Here is a 17,547-nt window from a genome sequence, read left to right as displayed (position 1 = left end):
GTTCCTCAGTTTGGGACCAATGCTATACATAGATACATATATATTTTTTTACCCATTCTGGTCATTAACATTTAAATAGTTTATTGATCATTGCCTTTGTATTTATTTTTCTCCTGGTTTCCTTAAGTTTTTACTGCTGACTTTCTCAAACTTAAATGATTTAAAAGCTTAGTATATTTCTTTCTTTCTTTTTTTTTTTTTTTTTTAGAGAAGGGGTCTTGCTTCGTTGCCCAGGCTGGTTTTAAGTGATCCTCCCACCTCAGCCTCCCAAAGTGCTGGGATTACAGGTGTGAGCCACTGTGCCTGGCCTAGTTTTTGTTTTGTGACAAAAAGATTTTAGACTGAATTTTATCTCTAAGTGTAATTTAGCAGTATCCTGTAAGTCTTATTACATGATATTCTTTTATTATTTCACAAGTAATCTGTAGGTATAGTTTGCATTTCCCTCTTTGATTCAGCAATTGTGTGTTAATATTTTAATATTTCCTAGGGAAGGGGATTTGTTTTTATTTTTGCTTAAACTTGTGTTTTTAATGTCTGCTTTGGTTGCATTGTTTAAGAATAAAGACTATACAGTTTTTATTTTTAGGAATATTTTCTAAGGTTTTCTTTGTGACGTTCATAAATATTTTTTATTTCTTTTGATTCAGACTTAATTTTTTTTATCTATTTGATCCTTCATAGCAAATTTTATTAGTATCCTCTGTCAGAGGCTAAAGATGCCAATTCATATAAAGGCCCCAAGTGCTCTCTAACACTGCTTTATCTTAGGCCCTATACTACAGAAAATCGGCAAAATGATTTTCCTTCTCTTCCTTCTTCCTGTCATTTTCTTTCTTTCTTCCTGAGCAGTTCCATTGCGTTCTCCAAACAACAGTCATGTCTCATTCCTTGTTCTTTCATTCATTTATTGCTTTAAACTTTGTTCATAAAAACCAACAAACAAAACACTCATTCACATTGGATTCTCAGTGCCTCTTGCTTCTTACTACACTGTGACAGTATGATTTTATAGACCAGATCTCCATTTTTCCCCAATTTTAAAAAATGTGGTAAAATACACATGACAGAAAATTTACTATTAATACTTAACCATTTTAAGTGTACAGTTCAGTGGTATTAAATACATTCATAATGTTGTGCAACCATTGTCACCATCTGTCTGCAGAGCTCTTCTTATCTTGTAAAACGGAAACTCTGTATCCATTAAACAATAATATCTCCATTTCCTCCTGCCCCCAACCCCTGGCAGCCACATTCTACTTCCTATGATTTTGACTACTGTAAGTACCTCATGTAAGTGCAATCATACAGAATTTGTGTTTTTGTGATTGGCTTATTTCACTTAGCCTAATGTCCTTAAGGTTCACCCATAGTATAGCGTATGTCAGAATCTCCTTCCTTTTTGTGAAATATTTCATTGAATGCATATACCACGTTTAAAAAATTTATTTATGTGTATATGGATTTATTTGTTTTTAGAGCTAAGTTCTCACTGTGTTGCCCAGGCTGGCCTCAAACTCCTGGGCCCATTTGTGTATTCATTTATCTATCCACAGACACTCGGGGTGCTTCCATGGGTTACAGCGATTGTGAATAATGCTGCTGTGAACATGGATATACAAACATCTATTTGAATCACTGCCTTCAGTTCTTTTGGGTATATACCCAGAAGTGAGGTTTTTGGATCTTACGGTAATTCTATTTTTAATTTTTTGAGGAATCACCATACTGTTTTCCACAGCAGCTGCACCATTTCACATTTCCACCAACAGGGCACAAGGGTTCCATTTTCTCCACATCCTCACCAACACTTGTTATTTCTGTTTTCTTTTGTTTTTGTTTTTTCTCTTAATAAGCATGTGTGTGTGTGTGCATGTGTGTGTGTGTGTGTGTGTGTGTGTGTGTGTGTGTTCGTTCTTTGATAGGGGTTACTTTGAATCTGTAGATTGGTTTGGGTAATATCGACATCTTAACAGTATTATCTTGCAGTTCATAAACATGAGATATGTTTATATTTATGTCTTTTTAAATTTCTTTCAGCAATATTTTGTAGTTTTCATTGTACAAGTCTTTCACCTCCTTGATTAAGTTAATTCCTAAGTATTTTATTATTTTTAATGCTATTGTAAATGAAATTGTTTCTTATAATTTCCTTTTCAGATGGTTCATTTTTGATATATAGAAATGCAACTGATTTTTGTGCCTTGACTTTGTATCCTACTACTTTGCTGAATTCACTTATTAGTCCTAACAGGTTTTGTGTGTGTGTAATATTTAGGGTTTTTTTACATATAAGATCATTTAAGTTTTGGTATGTTGTTTTTGTTTTCATTCATCTCTAAATATTTTCTAATTTCTCTTCTGTGTTCTTTGATTCATGGGTTAAGATTGTGTTATTTAATTTCCACAGTTTGGTGAATTTCCCAGTTTTACTATTGTTATTGATTTCTAGCTTTATCCTGTTGAGGTCAGGGAAGATACTAAGATACTTTGCATCATATCTGTCTTTTTAAAGCTTTTAAGATTTGATTTGTAGCCTAACATATGGTCTGTCCTGGAAAATGTCCCACATGCACTTGAGCAAAATGTACATGCTTTCGTTGGGTATGGTGTTCTGTATATGTCTGTTAAATCTAGTTGATTTATTGTATTAAGTCTCTTGTTTCCTTATTTATCTTCTGTCTGGTTGTTCTAGTCATTATTGAGGGAGTGTGTTGAAGTCTAGAATTATTAATGTAGAACTGTGTATTTCTTCCTTCAATTCTGTCAGTTTTTGCTTTGTGTTTTTAATGGTCTGTCTTTGGGAGCATATTTGTAATTGTATCTTCTTTCTGCATTGAACCTTTAATACATTATATTCTTCTTTGTCTCTTGTAACCTTTTTTGGTTTAAATTCTATTATGTCTGATGTTAGTACAGCCACCCGTGCTCTCTTTTGGTTACTATTTGCATGGAGTATCTTTATCCATCCTTTCATTTTCAGTTTGTGTGTTTGATTCTAAAGTGAATCTCTTGTAGATTGCATGTAGTTGGGTCATGTGTTTCTATCCATTCTGCCAATCTGTCTTGTGATTGGAGAGTTAAATCCATTTACATTTAAAATAATTACTGGGGACTTCGGTCACTTTGCTATTGTTTTCTATATGCCTTAGAGCTTTTTATGTTCCCCAGTTCCTGTATTACCATCTTCTTTTGTGTTTAGTTGATTTTTTTTTGTAGTGAAATGTTTAAATTCCTTTCTCATTTCTTTTTGTATATATTCTATAGCTATTTTCTTTGTGGTTACCATGGGGATTATGTTTAACATCCTAATGTTATAAATATCTAATTTGAATTTTTGCTAGCTTAACTTCAGTAACATACAGAAACTCTACTCTTTGTACAGCTCTGTCCCCACCCCTTTCAGTTTGTTGATGTCACAAAATTACATCTTTATGTAGTCAGCCCTTCATATCTGTGGGTTCTGCATCTGTGGATTTAACCAACTGCAGGTTGAAAATATTTGGGGAAAAAAATAATGAAAAATAACAGTTTAACAACAAAAATAATACAAATTTTAAATAACAATACAGTGTAACAACTGTTTACATAGCATTTGCATTATGTTAGGTATTATAAGTAATCTAGAGATGATTTAAAGTATACAGGAGGATGCACATAGGTTATGTAAGGGACTTGAGTATCTATGAATTTTGTTATCTGCAGGGAGTCTTGGAACCAGTCCCCTACAAACACTGAGAGACAACTGTGCATTGTGTGCCCCAAAAAGTATGATGATAATTCTTTCAAATGCATTAATCTCTTTAAATTATTTAGAAAACAAAATACAAAATGTATAGTTACCAACCAAAGTTACAATAATACTTGCTTTTAGTCTAATGATTATTTTTTTCTAAACTGTTTTAGTCTCTTAAATCATATCAGAAACAAAAAATGGAGTTACAGACCATTTTTACAATAATCGTAGCTTTTATAATTGCCCAGGTTTTTACCTTTATTAAGATCTTTATTTCTTCAGGCAGCTTTGAGTTACTGTCTAGTGTCCTTTCATTTCATCCTACAGGACGCCTTTGAACATATCGGCATGCTGCCTTCTGGCCTCCAGCATCTGATAAGAAATACACTGATAATCTTATTGAGGATTCCTTGTATATGATCAGTTGCTGCTTTCTTGCTGCTTTCAAGATTCTCTCTTTGAGACCATTATCTGAAATGAAGTAGCTCAGGAACAGAAAAATAAATACCACATTCACTTTAAGTGGGAGCTAAATAATGGGTATACATGGTCATACAAAGTGGATAATGGATAATGGAAATTAAGAAGAGGGGGGAAGATGGGGGGGGTGAGGAATCAGAAGTTACCTGTCAGGTGCAATGTACACTATTCGAGTGACAGGTACAATTCATGTAAAAAAAATACTTGTACACCCTAAATCTATCAAATAAAAAAAAAGTCTTAGGCAGTTTTTTAAAAAAGATTATCTCTTGTCTTTATCTTCAAAAGCTTGATTGTAAAGTGGGTGTTGGCCTTTTTGAGTTCATTTTACTTGGAGTTTGTTGAGCCTCTTAGATGTTCCTATTTATGTCTTTATCAAACTTGGGACATTTTCAGCCCTTATTTCTTCATATATCTTCCCTTTTTCTTTCTCTCTTTTTCTTCTTCTGGGACATCCACAATGCAAATGTCAGTTCGCTTGATGGTGTGTGTCGGGCACCTTAGGCTCTGTTTACTTTTCTTCGGTCTTTTTTTCTGTTTCCCAGACTTGATAATTTCAATAGTTCCATCTGTAAGTTTTCTGATTCTTTCTTTGGCCTGCCCTAATTTGCCTTCGAATCTGTCTAGTGAATTTTTTCATTTCAGTTATTGTATTTTTCAGCTCCAGAAATACTTTTGAGTTTCTTTTTGGGTTTTTCATCTTTTTATTGATATTTTCATTTGTTCATACATCATTTTCTTGACTTTACTTCTTCCTTTAGTTCTTTGAGCATCTTTAAGTTAGTTGTTTTATAGTCTTTGTCTGGTAGAGCTGCTATCAGGTAGCTTTCAGCAATGGTTTCTGTTGATTTAGGTTTTTTTTCATTTGAATGGGCTGTACTTTCCTATTTCTTTGTATGTTTTGTGTGTTTTTTTGTTGTTGAAAGTAACATTTGAATTTAATAATGCAATAACTCTGTAAATAATATTCTCTCCCTTCCCCAGGGTTTACTATTTTTTGTTATTGATTTTGTTTATTGTTTTTGTTTTTTTGATGGTTGTAGGCTGTCTCTGTGCCGTGGATCAGCCTCAGGTATAAACTTAAGGTCTTCTCAGGGATTTTCTGAGCCTTTCCCTGATCTTGCATAATCACTTTCTAAATTTCCCCATATATACACTTGCTTTTGAATGTCCTAATCCCTAATGTCTGGCTCCTAAAAGGGGAAAAAGAGAAAAATTAAAAGGGACAGAAAGGGTACCAGCCCTTTGTATCTCCGGAAGTCATTTCCACTAGAGGGGAAGCACTTGCAACAGTGGGAGGAGGTACGACAACAATGGCCACCGCCTTCTTTGTCTGCACCTCTGTGATCAGAAGCAGCAGACAGTGGTCAGATCACAGATCCCTGAAATTTGGAGGACAGCGTCCTTTTTGCCTACCCTGACTCCTGTACATTGTGTTCAGGAACACATGCGCAGCTGCTTGCCACAGGCTGGGGCTACGGGCTAGGTGGGTACTATGTGCTGAGAGCTGAAAGCAACCACAATTTGCCGTGCCGTCTTCCATAGACTCCAGAGATCTCAAAATAGTTATATCAGACACGTTTTGCCAGTGCAGTGTTGTCTAGGTAAGACAGATTCCTGGTGCTTCTTACTACACCATCTTGCCCTGGATCTGTCTTTTAAGACTCTCCCAGACCTCTTGGACCATTTTCTCTTTCAGAAATCTGGCTTTGGCATCCAGCTATGCCTGTAGGAGGCTGGCCCATAGTTATACAACTCATGAGAATAGGTGGTGCCATGGGCTCTCTTGTTCTCACTCTCCCACCTTATAAAAAATCCTCCTCCTCATTCTTAGGTCTAGCTAGAATAGTAGTGACCTTCATTCTTCTTATGCCTTCTGAGAGACAAAATTATTACCACCAATTCAGAAACTGAGTCAGTGGCCCATCATTAGTAGACATAAGCTTCTTATGCTTAAAAATATATGTGAATTTCCTCTGTTACTAAGCAGACTTTGTTACATGTGTTTACTAGCATAGATCATGGCTGGAGGGGAGAGATTGGAGATAGGCAGTCAGTTAGGAAACATCTTATAGGAAGTCTTATGGATCTAGTTCTTCCATTGCTGTGTTCTACATATGGAATCATACCATCACCCAGAGGTCTGGAGTTGGGATTCCTTCAACACATACAGAGTCTCTGGACAAATTGCAAAATGTGTCTCTTCCTCTGGGTAGCAGCCTAGTGCCAGAGTTCATCACTTTCTCCCTCCCTTGGGCTCCTTTGTGTTGTACACAAACTACTCAAACCTTCCAGTGGTCCTGGGTTTGCAGCACAGGCTATGGAGCTACACTGACCTGGGTTGAATCCCAGCACTGCCACTTGCTGTGTGGCCTTAAACAAGGTACTTGGAGCCTCATTTTTCCAACTGTAAATCCTGACACATTGCGGTGGGATTCAGTGAGATAACATGTGTCCAGCCCTTAGCACAGTGACTGGACCATGCCAAGCCCTCCATTGATGCTAATATTACTCGTTAGGGTTTGGTTGTGACATTGTATTTACCTTTGTGTGTTTTAGCATTAAATTCTCAAATCAATCAAACTTACTAATAAGTGCTATTATGTTCCTCTAAAATGGAAAGTGTTAACTATTTCTCAAGGAGGTTTCTTTGGCTCTGACATGCTATGGTTCCGGCTGCTGGATTGCATTATTTATGTGCCATTTGGATATAAGATTTCATCTTCCATCAGGGGAAAGATGGAAATAGGCATGGGGGAAACAATATTGATTCAATGTCTACTATTGGGGAGCTCTGTATTGCATTCTGATTTGACCTTTATAGCAAATGAGAAATTGAGGCTGAGGGAGGTTGAATGATTTACTTAAGGTCATACACAGCTAGTAAAAGGCAAAGCCAGGATTGGATTTATTTTATTTCTCCTTTCCTGTACCCCACTTCTCCTGGGGCCCATATGGAGATTTCTCATTATCATTTCTCTGTCTACTATTCACTTTATTTAATTTTTCTCTAGAGTAGAAATTTTACTTTCTTTCTGGTACTGATTAGAGAGAGAAAAATTGAAGCAAACTTCTCTCTCCTTCCATTTTTAAGCAGCTCTTTTTCTTCCAGGTAGCAGTAGCTGAGGTGCAGTTTGGCCCCATGAGATTTCACCAAGATCAACTTCAGGTAATAATGAGCCATGCTGTAATTATCATAGTCGACATTCTTTAAAAGGGTATGGGGGAGGGCCTAAAGTTATACATTTAAAATAGTCTTCTATTTAGATAATAGTATTGGATCAATTTCCTGAACTTGATAATAGTACTACAGTTATATGTAGAAATAAAAATTGGGTATTTAGAGATGAAGAAATGTTTGCTTCCTACTTTAAATTGGTTCAACAATAAAAAAAAATGAGTATAATTGTGTATGTGTTGAGAGAGAGAAAGCAAAGCAAAGGTGGCAAAATATTAATTGATGAATGTAGAGGAAGGGTATCCTAGTGTTCATTGTCATTCACAACTTTTCTATGGGTTTGAAATTTTCCAATATAAAAAGTAGAAAGGGCAGGTGCGGTGGCTCATGCCTATAATCCTAGCACTCTGAGAGACCGAGACAGGAGGACTGCTTGAGGTCAGGAGTTCAGGGCCACCCTGAGCAAAAGTGAGACCCCCGTCTCTACTAAAAATAGAAAAAATTAGCTGGGCATGGTGGCATGTGCCTGTAGTCCCAGCTATTTGGAAGGCTGAGGCAGGAGGACCTCTTGAGCCCAGCAGTTTGAGGTTGCATTGAGCTAGGATGACAACACTGCACTCTAGCTGGGATGATAGAGTGGGACTCTGTCTCATAAAAAAAAGAAAGAGAGTAAAAAGATAGTCTTCTCTATGTTGATAAATCAGCTCTATCAGAAAGAAAATGTCTATAATTTATCTAATACAAAATATGAGACAGAAAATAACCAACTGAAATTTTGCAAAGTTATTTGGGGCTTCCTACACACAAATACATGTTCACTATTACATTTTTAAAAATGTGAAAAGGGCTGACAAAAGTATGTACTCTCAGTTCTTTACATTAATAGTATTTATGCAGTTGGGTAAACTTAGAGCAAGTAAGCCTTAGAGGGTTTCTCTTAGCTTTGTAGTCTCTAGCCCACAGGCTGCCCTATCTCCATCTAACCACTGCTGCCCATTGTCTGTCTGGTTCTGAAGGGACAGTGGAGCCATGGTGCCCCTGAACCAGACTGGGGGCGGGGTAGCAGAGAAAGGGGAAGGAGGCTGGCTGGATAGGGAAGAGGCAACAGATCCAGGCCTCACTTGATCCAAGCCAGGACTTACCAGATCCGAGCCAGGCACTAGGAGGCTAGCCGCTATCCTGGGTAGAGGCACAGATGCCGCCTCTTGTACCTAGTTCTGTTCCTGTGTCACTTAACTGGCAGGCTTTGCAGGGTAGCATTTTGGTCTACTTTAAATCTCCCCTCTTTTAATCAAAATGATATTTTTTTTTAACTTGGGGGAATTACAGGAAATCTTAAGTCAAAACATTTAAATACATTATTTAAAGAATTAAGTGTTTTAATAGTCTCACTGAAATATTAGCATTTGCCATCTGAGGACTTACCCAGTTAACTTTCTGTTAGCTAAAATAAATATTTGTGTGTTTTAATTCACTTAAGATAAAATGCTTGTCAAATATTTCAAGATAAAATGCTTAATCAAGCCTTTGAGTTCTGCCAGTGGGTTTATTAGCAAAACAAGTAGGTTTGTGATCCATGCACTTGCACTGCTTGACTAAGAGCAGATAAAAAAAAAAATAGCACAAATTTTAGGGAGCTGAGAGACACTGTCCTCGAGTTATGTGTAGAAGGATTTATATTGACAATTATGTTCACATCTATGTCCTTGCTTTGAAAACACTTGGGAGTTTTATGTGGCTTGTTAAGAAATGATAATTCTATCATCATTTTAAAAATAGTGTTTGTTCTCTTTTGATTCAGGTACTTTTAGTGTTTACCAAAGAAGATAACCAGTGTAATGGATTCTGCAGGGCATGTGAAAAAGCAGGGTTTAAGTGTACGGTCACCAAGGAGGCTCAGGCTGTCCTTGCCTGTTTCCTGGACAAACATCATGACATCATCATCATAGACCACAGAAATCCTCGACAGCTGGATGCAGAGGCCCTGTGCAGGTAAGCCCAAGCCGGGGACCTACATAGTCCCATTGGCATTTGTGACAATAAACGCAGCCCGGAAACACAGTAAGTTAAATTCACTGTCTCTTTTAAGTTACCTTCCATGCGTGTAAAATAAGCAAGACATTAGAACCTCATTATTTTGAGGACTGGTCTTTGTCTCTTTTGTTTTGTCTTGCTTTGCTTTGCTAAAAACAGTAAGAAAATGTGAATGAGAACCATAAAGGGTAAAGGTGAAACCCAATATGTAATTTACCAAACCTATCACTTGCATATTACAGCAATAAGAATTATAATTTTCCAGATTGTTTTTAAAGTTATAAAAACTTTGAAAATTGTCTTCTAATGTTAGATGAATGTGTCTTCTTTATAATACTTGCAGAATATCCATATCATAAGAGAATTCTGGATAGCAGACCCTAAACCTAAAAAAAGTACTTTTTAAAGAAAGCTATTTGCTGCTGATAGAAGCAAGGCAAAGTGAAATACCATTTTATTTAACAGAAAACTTTATTTTGGGGAAGGCATATAATTTTAATATAATGTAAAATTTTATAGCATATTAATTTTAAGGACATTTAAAATCTTGATTTTTAAGATATAGAAAAGATTTAAGCCAAATACAACATGGGTTAAAAACTGAAATGACAAGCAAATGGCATTATATCAAAAGATTGTTTGCAGAGTATGTGGTTATTTCGACACGTGCTTGTTTCCTTGGTGATGAAAACCCACGTTCTGGTAGTCCGACTATGTAGCTTTCAGCCCAGTGTGATTCGCCTCCAGTAGAGTTTCCCCTCGGGCCTTGATCTAGCGCCTGTGTGCTGCCTATATTCCTTGCCTGTTTCAATCTGGCTGACTCTGCAATAAGCAGTCACTGTTGTAGCCCTGAGCTTTGGATGTTTTCCTTCACGTGGAACCCAACTTAGTCCAGATGTGGCCCACAGGGTTGCTAGAGCAGGTCTATTCCCCTTACCCAGAATGGAATTCCAATATTTGAGAACAAGAATTGTGTTCCCCTGAGACATCTTCCTTTTTTGGATTGAGTACATCCTTACTGCTGTCAGCAGCTCCTCACAGAGCATGGTTTCATGTTCCAACCCCACCAAGGGTGCTTCCCCTGAGCACCCTTTTTTAGTTGCTAGCCCTTGTAGGCAGGCTCCATATCTGAAAAGCTCACACTGGGTTTGGGTGGACCAGTGAAGAGTAAAGCGGGAACAGTCCCCCTCCCCTGTGTTGGCCGGGGAGCAGACCTTTACAGAAGGAATCCCTGATCATATTTCTTTCCTGATGCCACAGCCCTGGCCAAGAACCTCAGCTCTTTCTCACTAGCTGTGTTCTACCATATCATCTCCATCTTGCTGGGTGAGGACTTGGGGTGGGGGTGGGGTTCTTGTGCTATTTGTAGTGAGTTTTCTAGAGGCAAGAGCAGGCCCTGATTTATTTTCCTAAGTCAGTTTCATCTTGATTCTGGCTTTTACGTGGTTTGTCTCCCTTAAGATCAACCCTGTAAGGACACTTGCCCACTATGAACTGTTACGTCAAGAAATTTTTCCAGGCTACCCCTCCTGTACTGGCTTGCCCTCTCTCTCAGGAGACTTACATGGCTCACGAGACTTTAGTTCTGCAGAATTCTGTCCTTCCCTTCTTCTCTTTTGGGATACCTAATTAACACTGCCTGTGAAGAGTTTTTCATCACTTGCTCACCTGTCTGAATGACTAGTATCCTCCTGTCTCTCTCTGTTGTGGGCATTTGGAACTCATTACACTCCTTATGAGATGCCCTGCTAAATATTCTGTGTCTGCTATATTTCCAAATGCACCAGTTTAGGAACCCTACTTTGCAGATCTTCTCAGATCTGGGCACTGCATTGGTACTAGAGCTACACTGATGAGTAAGATGTGGTTCTTGTCCATGAGAAGCTAATGCTTTCATTGGCAGGACAGGTGCGTGATTTCAGTACAGCTCGTGAATGCCCCCAGAGCAGGTTTAAACAGAGTGCCTTTGTCAAAGAGGGCTTCACAGAGGATATTTGGATTGTGTCCTAAAGGATGAGCAGGAGTTTTGAAAGGAAGAAAGGTGAGGAAAATGGTCCAAGTAGAGGGAGCAGCATGTTAGGAATAGGCAGGGCATCCACGCTTCTCTGCTCAGTGCTAGATGGCTGCTGATTGGGCAGATGTGGAATGGGCTCCGGGCAGTCTGGGGAGCAGACATGAACCTTGTGTGCTGAGCCACAGGCTTTGGACTCTACCCTGTAGGCAGTTGCGACACTGACGTATTCTGTGTAGGGAGCAGAGGAGAAGATCATTTGGCTGCCAAGTGGAGAATGGAGTAGAAGGAAGAGCTGGGGCAAGTCAGCCAGTCACGAGGCTGTTAGAGGCCATCTCGTGCAGTGCCTCCTCCCAACTTCTATCAAAGAATCCATGAAGATAGCAAAAAAAACCAAAAATTGACCACAGCCAAAAAAAAACCAAAAAAAATGAAACCAAAAAACCTAAAGGTAAAATGATAGACATGTCAGATGCTGAGAGAACAGAAAAGGATAGGGATCCCCACTGTATCTGTAGTGTAGTACTTTGGGGACTAATAAAAGCCAGTTCCTGAACTGTCCCCCACATACCCTGAAGCTGAAATGCCAATGGCCTTAAAGGAAGGCAGTGGGGAGAGGCTTGCTTCACTTTCTCCATGTTCCGCTAAGCCTGGGATGCTGGAGTTGCACCCACCAGAGAAGCAGACAGCCAAGCTCCCGCAGAGCAGCAGCGCTTCTGTTAGCTGGCCAGAAGCTTGCTCCTCCAGCCCCTGCTGCCCTGCCGCCCCTCATTCTTTACCTTCTACATCCACTCAGAAACCCAAAGCAAGAAGCAGAGGGAGATGGACAGAGACATGGTTTTTCCTACCCTGTTGTAAGAAGGGGACAGAGACATAAGAATCCTGATAACAGTCCATTACATACTGCAGTTTCAAAACAATAGACTGTAGCAATCTTCAAGTTTAGTTTGGGAACCAGAGAGAGTAGGCCAGGAGCCAACTGTACAGCTGCCCCATGCATGCCTGCTGGAAGCACTCTCCAATCCTGAACTGTGCCTGGTGACCTGATCTGCAGCCCAGACCTAAGAAGAGGACAGCTGCTGACACCAAGGGGCCAGCGAAAGGACACTAAGGAAACTCTTCTGACTGTCTTCGTTGGCAAACTCTCAGCCTTCATAGATAGCACTACGTTCGAGGGTGAGTGAACAGGATAAAGAATAGGCCTGTGAAAAGCTACCACAGTGTAATGATGGGGGGAAGAGTAGCCCTAAAGATTAAGAAAATTATTACTTTTTAAAGTTTTTGTTTAAAATGTTTTTTCCTTTTTTTTTTTCTCCACCCCATAAATTTTTTTTTTTTTTTTAAGAGGTGGTCTCACTCTGTCAGCCAAGCTAGAGTGCAGTGGCACGGTCATGGCACACTGTAGCCTCGAACTCCTGGGCTCAAGCAATCCTCTTGCCTCAGCCTCCCAAGTAGCTAGGACTACAGATGTGCACAACCACACCCTGCTAATTGTTCTTATTTTTCTAGAGATGGGGTCTTGCTATGTTGCTCAGGCTGGTCTTGAACGCTTGGCCTCAAGTGATCCTCTTGCCTCGGCCCCCCAAAGTGCTAGGATTATAGGCATGAGCCACTGTACCTGGGAGAAAATTATTTTTTATAAGAAACTGAAGAACCTTGTAGAAGAGACATGCTTTGTGTACTCAGAAGAGGTGAAGAAATGTTTCTTTGTGCAGCAGGAGTAGGACTCTGTAATAACAGGGAAGATTTCATAAAGGGAGATGGAGGAAATAAGAAAGCACTGCTTGGAAACCCAAGATGCATTAACAGAATTAAAATCATGGTGAATGCAAAAGCAGGATTCAACTCAGAGTGCCAGAAGCTTCCACACAATTTCTTGATTCACCTTGGTCTGCAGATCCTTTTTACCATTGTAAACTCTAGTCTTTTCAATTTGAAACTCATTCTACATGGCACAGAACAGCAGCAAATTGCAAATAATGGAGTGTGCTTTTGTAAAATTCAACTCATTAAAGAGCTTAGCTATGTTCTTTCAGTAAGCCCCCGTCATGTTGCCTTTTTTCTGGTGTAATGTCGAAACTGTCATCAGAATTATTTGTAGTTGCCTAGTATAGTTTGAGACTGATAGTTGCCCGCAGTACCTATTTCTATTCTTTGCCTAGTAACAGGGTCTCTGACGTTTACGTGGGCATATGGCCTCCTAGAAAATATATTGCATTCCCTGGCTTTTCTTGCAGCTGGCCAGTGGAACTCTCATGTTCATCTTCTGGAAAGTATCCTTGAAGGGAGGGAGCATGCCCTTTCTCCTGCTGTGTGGAATGTGGACATTATAGCTAGTGCTCAGTGTCTGTCTTGGACCACGAAGAAGAAACCATGTATAGACAGTAATAGAGAAACATAAGGTGGAAGGAGCCAGGTTCCTGATCTTGCAGAGTACCCTGGTAGCCCTGGGCTGTCTCCCTCTGCACACCTTTCATGTGTGAGACAGATATTATCTAAGCCACTATTCTTGGTGTTTTCTGTCATGTGTAGCCAAATCAAATCCTAAAGATACACCAGGTAGTGTGGGGTTTTTTTGTTTTTTTTTTTTTTTTGTTCTGTTTTGAAGCAGAGTCTTGCTCTGTTGCCCGGTAGAGTGCCGTGGCATCAGCTTAGCTCACAGCGACCTCAAACTCCTGGGCTCAAGCGATCCTCCTGCCTCAGCCTTCCAAGTAGCTGGGACTACAGGCATGTGCCACTACGCCCAGCTAATTTTTTTTATTTTTAGTTGCTGAGCAAAATTTCTTTATATTTTTTAGTAGAGACAGGGTCTCACTCTTGCTCAGGCTGGCCTCGAACTCTTGGCCTCAAGCAATCCTCCTGCCTCGGCCTCCCAGAGTGCTAGGATTACAGGCGTGAGCCACTGTGGCTGGCCCAGGTAGTGCGGTTTTAAGAGCTTCCCAGCATGCTTGCACTACTTGCAGAATATCATGCTCTGTCTTTTTCTGACCTTGAAACCTGCCTTCCTAATGTCCAGGTGTACATTTTGACTATGCCAGTCATTTCTTCCCTAGTTTTCACGAATTATAAAGCAATGGTGTCATTTTTCAACCCACGTTCCTGACATTTGTATTTTCTAGCCAATTCTTCCTTCTTATGCACCAGAAACAGTCCAGAATACACCTCTGCCTTTCTATACAGTTTTAGAGCTCCCTTGAAGGGCTTGTGTCCAGGTAAGCAGGGTCTTCCCTTCCATGTCATCCTTAGCTCAATGCCTCTCATTCTTCTATCTGCAGGTCCGGGTAGACCATTCACAGCTCCTTACTGGGGTCATCTGCACAGTTGCCTATTTGCCATTACATCACTCAGATCTCTGTTTTTCTTCAGAGAGCTGGTTTGAGGTGACTGGCTGCATATTTAAATTTGCCTTTTCTCCCTCCAGATCTCTGTGATAGGATGACAACATAAACACAAAACAGATACAATGTCCCGAGAAGTCACGGAAATACCATTTGTGAGTCATGTCTCTTATTCCCTGTTTGAGATTAGGGCTAGGATGAATATTAGTCACCAGATGTGATGAATGCGCTGGCTGTGTCTGTAAGTGTTGGCCTTGCCAGTGACCCGTCTGAGCCTGAGCAGCCCCTCCCATGGCTTTCTCCAGGAAGCTGAGCCTGCCTGCTCTTCAGGGTAGACTGGAGATTGGCACCTAGCCAGCAAGCTCTGCAGGGGTGATCTGGAAGGACTCTTCCAGTAGAGCCATGCAGCACTCTAGGTTGGCTCCCTCTGGAGAGGACAGGCACATGGGAGCTGGAGGAGTATGGAGAGTAGACACTGGGAAAAGCAGAAATGTTGAGGAAGGTGGAGAGATGAGCAGTCTCCGTGAAGGAGACTGGTTGATCCCTAGAACTCTTCCCTACCCCAGGCCTATTCTACATCTATTGTTAGATTCTAAGCCTTTCTCAACCTGGGTTCCACAAGAAAATTAGGCCCAAAGGCAGGGGTGGGCAAAGGAAAACACGATCATGCCCGTTCATTTGTGTATCATGTGTGGCTGCTTTTGTGCTACAGTGGTAGACTTGAGTAGTTGTGACAGAGTCCTGTGGCTTGCAAAACCTAAAATATTTACTCTCTGGTCCTTTACAGAAAAAGTTTGCAAAGACTGAGGCATCCATTGTGTATGGCGAATCTCTTTTATGCCTCTGGAACGGTTATGTTACATACCGTCTTTGGGAGAATTGAGAAATAGTCACACAAATCACTTTTTGTGTTTTGTGATTCAGAAGTGATTCTATTTCTTGAACTAACAGAGCTGAAGCAAATGTAGGCTAGTCTCTGTCCCATCTTGGACACGTTCTCCGGGAGGCCAGCACACTTCTCACTTGACAGTGGGGCGGTCTGGGTATGCTTCTCTCCGTTCCCCTCCTTCTGAGCTTCTTCTCTAACGTGGGTCTTTTTCCTCTGGGTCTGAGGCTGAGTTCCTTCCTCCTCCTGTTGTTACCGAAAGTTCAGCACTTGTCCCCGAGGCCGTATCAGAAGAATGAGGACACGTGGTTTGAGGAGAAGGAAAGAGAGGAAAGAGAAGTTTATTAATTTGCTGGCAAATGAGGGCGGGAAGCTCTCATCTTAAAGTACCATCATCCTATCTGTAAACAGAAATACAGAGCTTTTAAAAGGAGTTTTCAGCTTGTGGCTGTTGCTGTTTAACTGTAGCTGATGGTCCTGATCAACCCCATCTCCTGTGAAGACAATCTTATGACTTCTGCCCAGACGGGTCCATTTTGCCATCTCTTGTGGTATGAAAAACAGAACACTCCCCTGCCCTTCTGACCACTGGCCTCGGGCAGGGATGAAGGTTTTAATTCCCAAGGTGGTGGGGGGAGCTTGTAGAACTTTTTACCCCTCTGCAGGCCATTCCTTTTTTACACTGAGCCGCCTGGCTCCTGTTCTCCAGAGTCCCGCTTTCTTCCCCCAGTGTAGGAAGAGTTCACAGCTCCTGCATATGTCCAGTGGAACACGTTCTTTTCCTTCTCCTACTCTTCTGCGTCACACTTATTTCTGCCCTCTCTGACCTTCCGGCTGTATTTTCATTCCCTGTGGTCTTGCTGCTTCTCCAGAAGGGTTGAATTCGTTCTGCGTGGGAGCCTCGCACTCCTTGGCGGCTTCAGTGGAGCAGTGTCTTGTGCTCTTCTTGACCAGTCTTCCAGCCTTAACCTTGATAGCAAGTGTTGATTCTCTTTTTGACTAATAACAAAATCTTGAATTTTCTAGTTTTGGACTTTTTTTCTTGTTAATTTAGCTTCCACTTTGCCTAGGAACTCTTCATTCTTTGTGTTGTTTAGAATACAGTGAAGAACCAGCCCTTGGGCTCCTTCATCCCCACCGTAAGCACAGCCCTTACCTTGTGCTAATACTCGTAAACTCGAGTTTCCCTTTGGTAGGAGGAGACAAATAACTCCTTTCACTTAAACACAAAACAGGGAAAATATTCCACCTGAAACACAGTAGGTTAACAAAGACCAGCACAAGCAAATGCACATCATCTCAGCTGTTGCGTTCCTGCTCCATGACTGTTACAGTTATCTCAGTCCACTCATTAGGAATGTGTCCCTGAAAGAGAGATCAAGTAGCCAAGAAGTGAATCCAGAGTATAAAGGGGATCTTTTGCTCTTCCTTCTACCCCTCTTCTAATTTTAATTGCTCTACCAAAATTGTTTAAGTATATTTGTATTTTAAGAATTATTTTTATATTTTTGAAAGTAGTCAGATATTAACAGAAAGAATTACTTTTTAATTCTCATCACTTGGAGAAAATTTTTTGTGCCTCTGAGTTGAACTTTTCTTAGTTGAGGAGTGTTTTAAGTGTCAAATTATGATAAAATCCTGTGATGATACAAAATTTTGGTGTAGTATAATTGGCTCCCATCCTCTGCCATGCCTGTTGTTTGCAAGTGAAGGGCCAGACATTTTGCTTGAAATAATTGACTTATTTCATACATTTCTAATAAATACAACCAATATGTGAACTTTTCCTTCCCTTTCTCTTTTAGTCTGTAACTGGAAGACTAGTGGAAAAATACTGTTCTGTTAACTTTGTAATAACATGCCCTGTTTTTTTTTTTTTTT

The 17,547-nt window shown here is 40.2% G+C and overlaps 1 protein-coding gene across 1 annotated transcript in view; it reads left to right on the top strand.

The window, feature by feature from the left end:
- The window catches only part of LOC105827044 (high affinity cAMP-specific and IBMX-insensitive 3',5'-cyclic phosphodiesterase 8A-like), a 122,549-nt gene that overhangs the window by 48,450 nt on the left and 56,552 nt on the right, over positions 1-17,547 (top strand). The window contains 3 exon segments of the mRNA XM_012665077.1: positions 7,332-7,388; positions 9,199-9,389; positions 17,273-17,330. Coding sequence (XP_012520531.1) covers positions 7,332-7,388; positions 9,199-9,389; positions 17,273-17,330 — 306 coding nt within the window.

This window comes from Propithecus coquereli, unplaced genomic scaffold, assembly GCF_000956105.1.
Source record: "Propithecus coquereli isolate 6110/MARCELLA unplaced genomic scaffold, Pcoq_1.0 Scaffold953, whole genome shotgun sequence".
Lineage (NCBI taxonomy): Eukaryota > Metazoa > Chordata > Mammalia > Primates > Indriidae > Propithecus > Propithecus coquereli.
The sequence above is the reverse complement of the archived record's forward strand: the minus strand, read 5'-3'. Positions and strand labels throughout refer to the sequence as shown.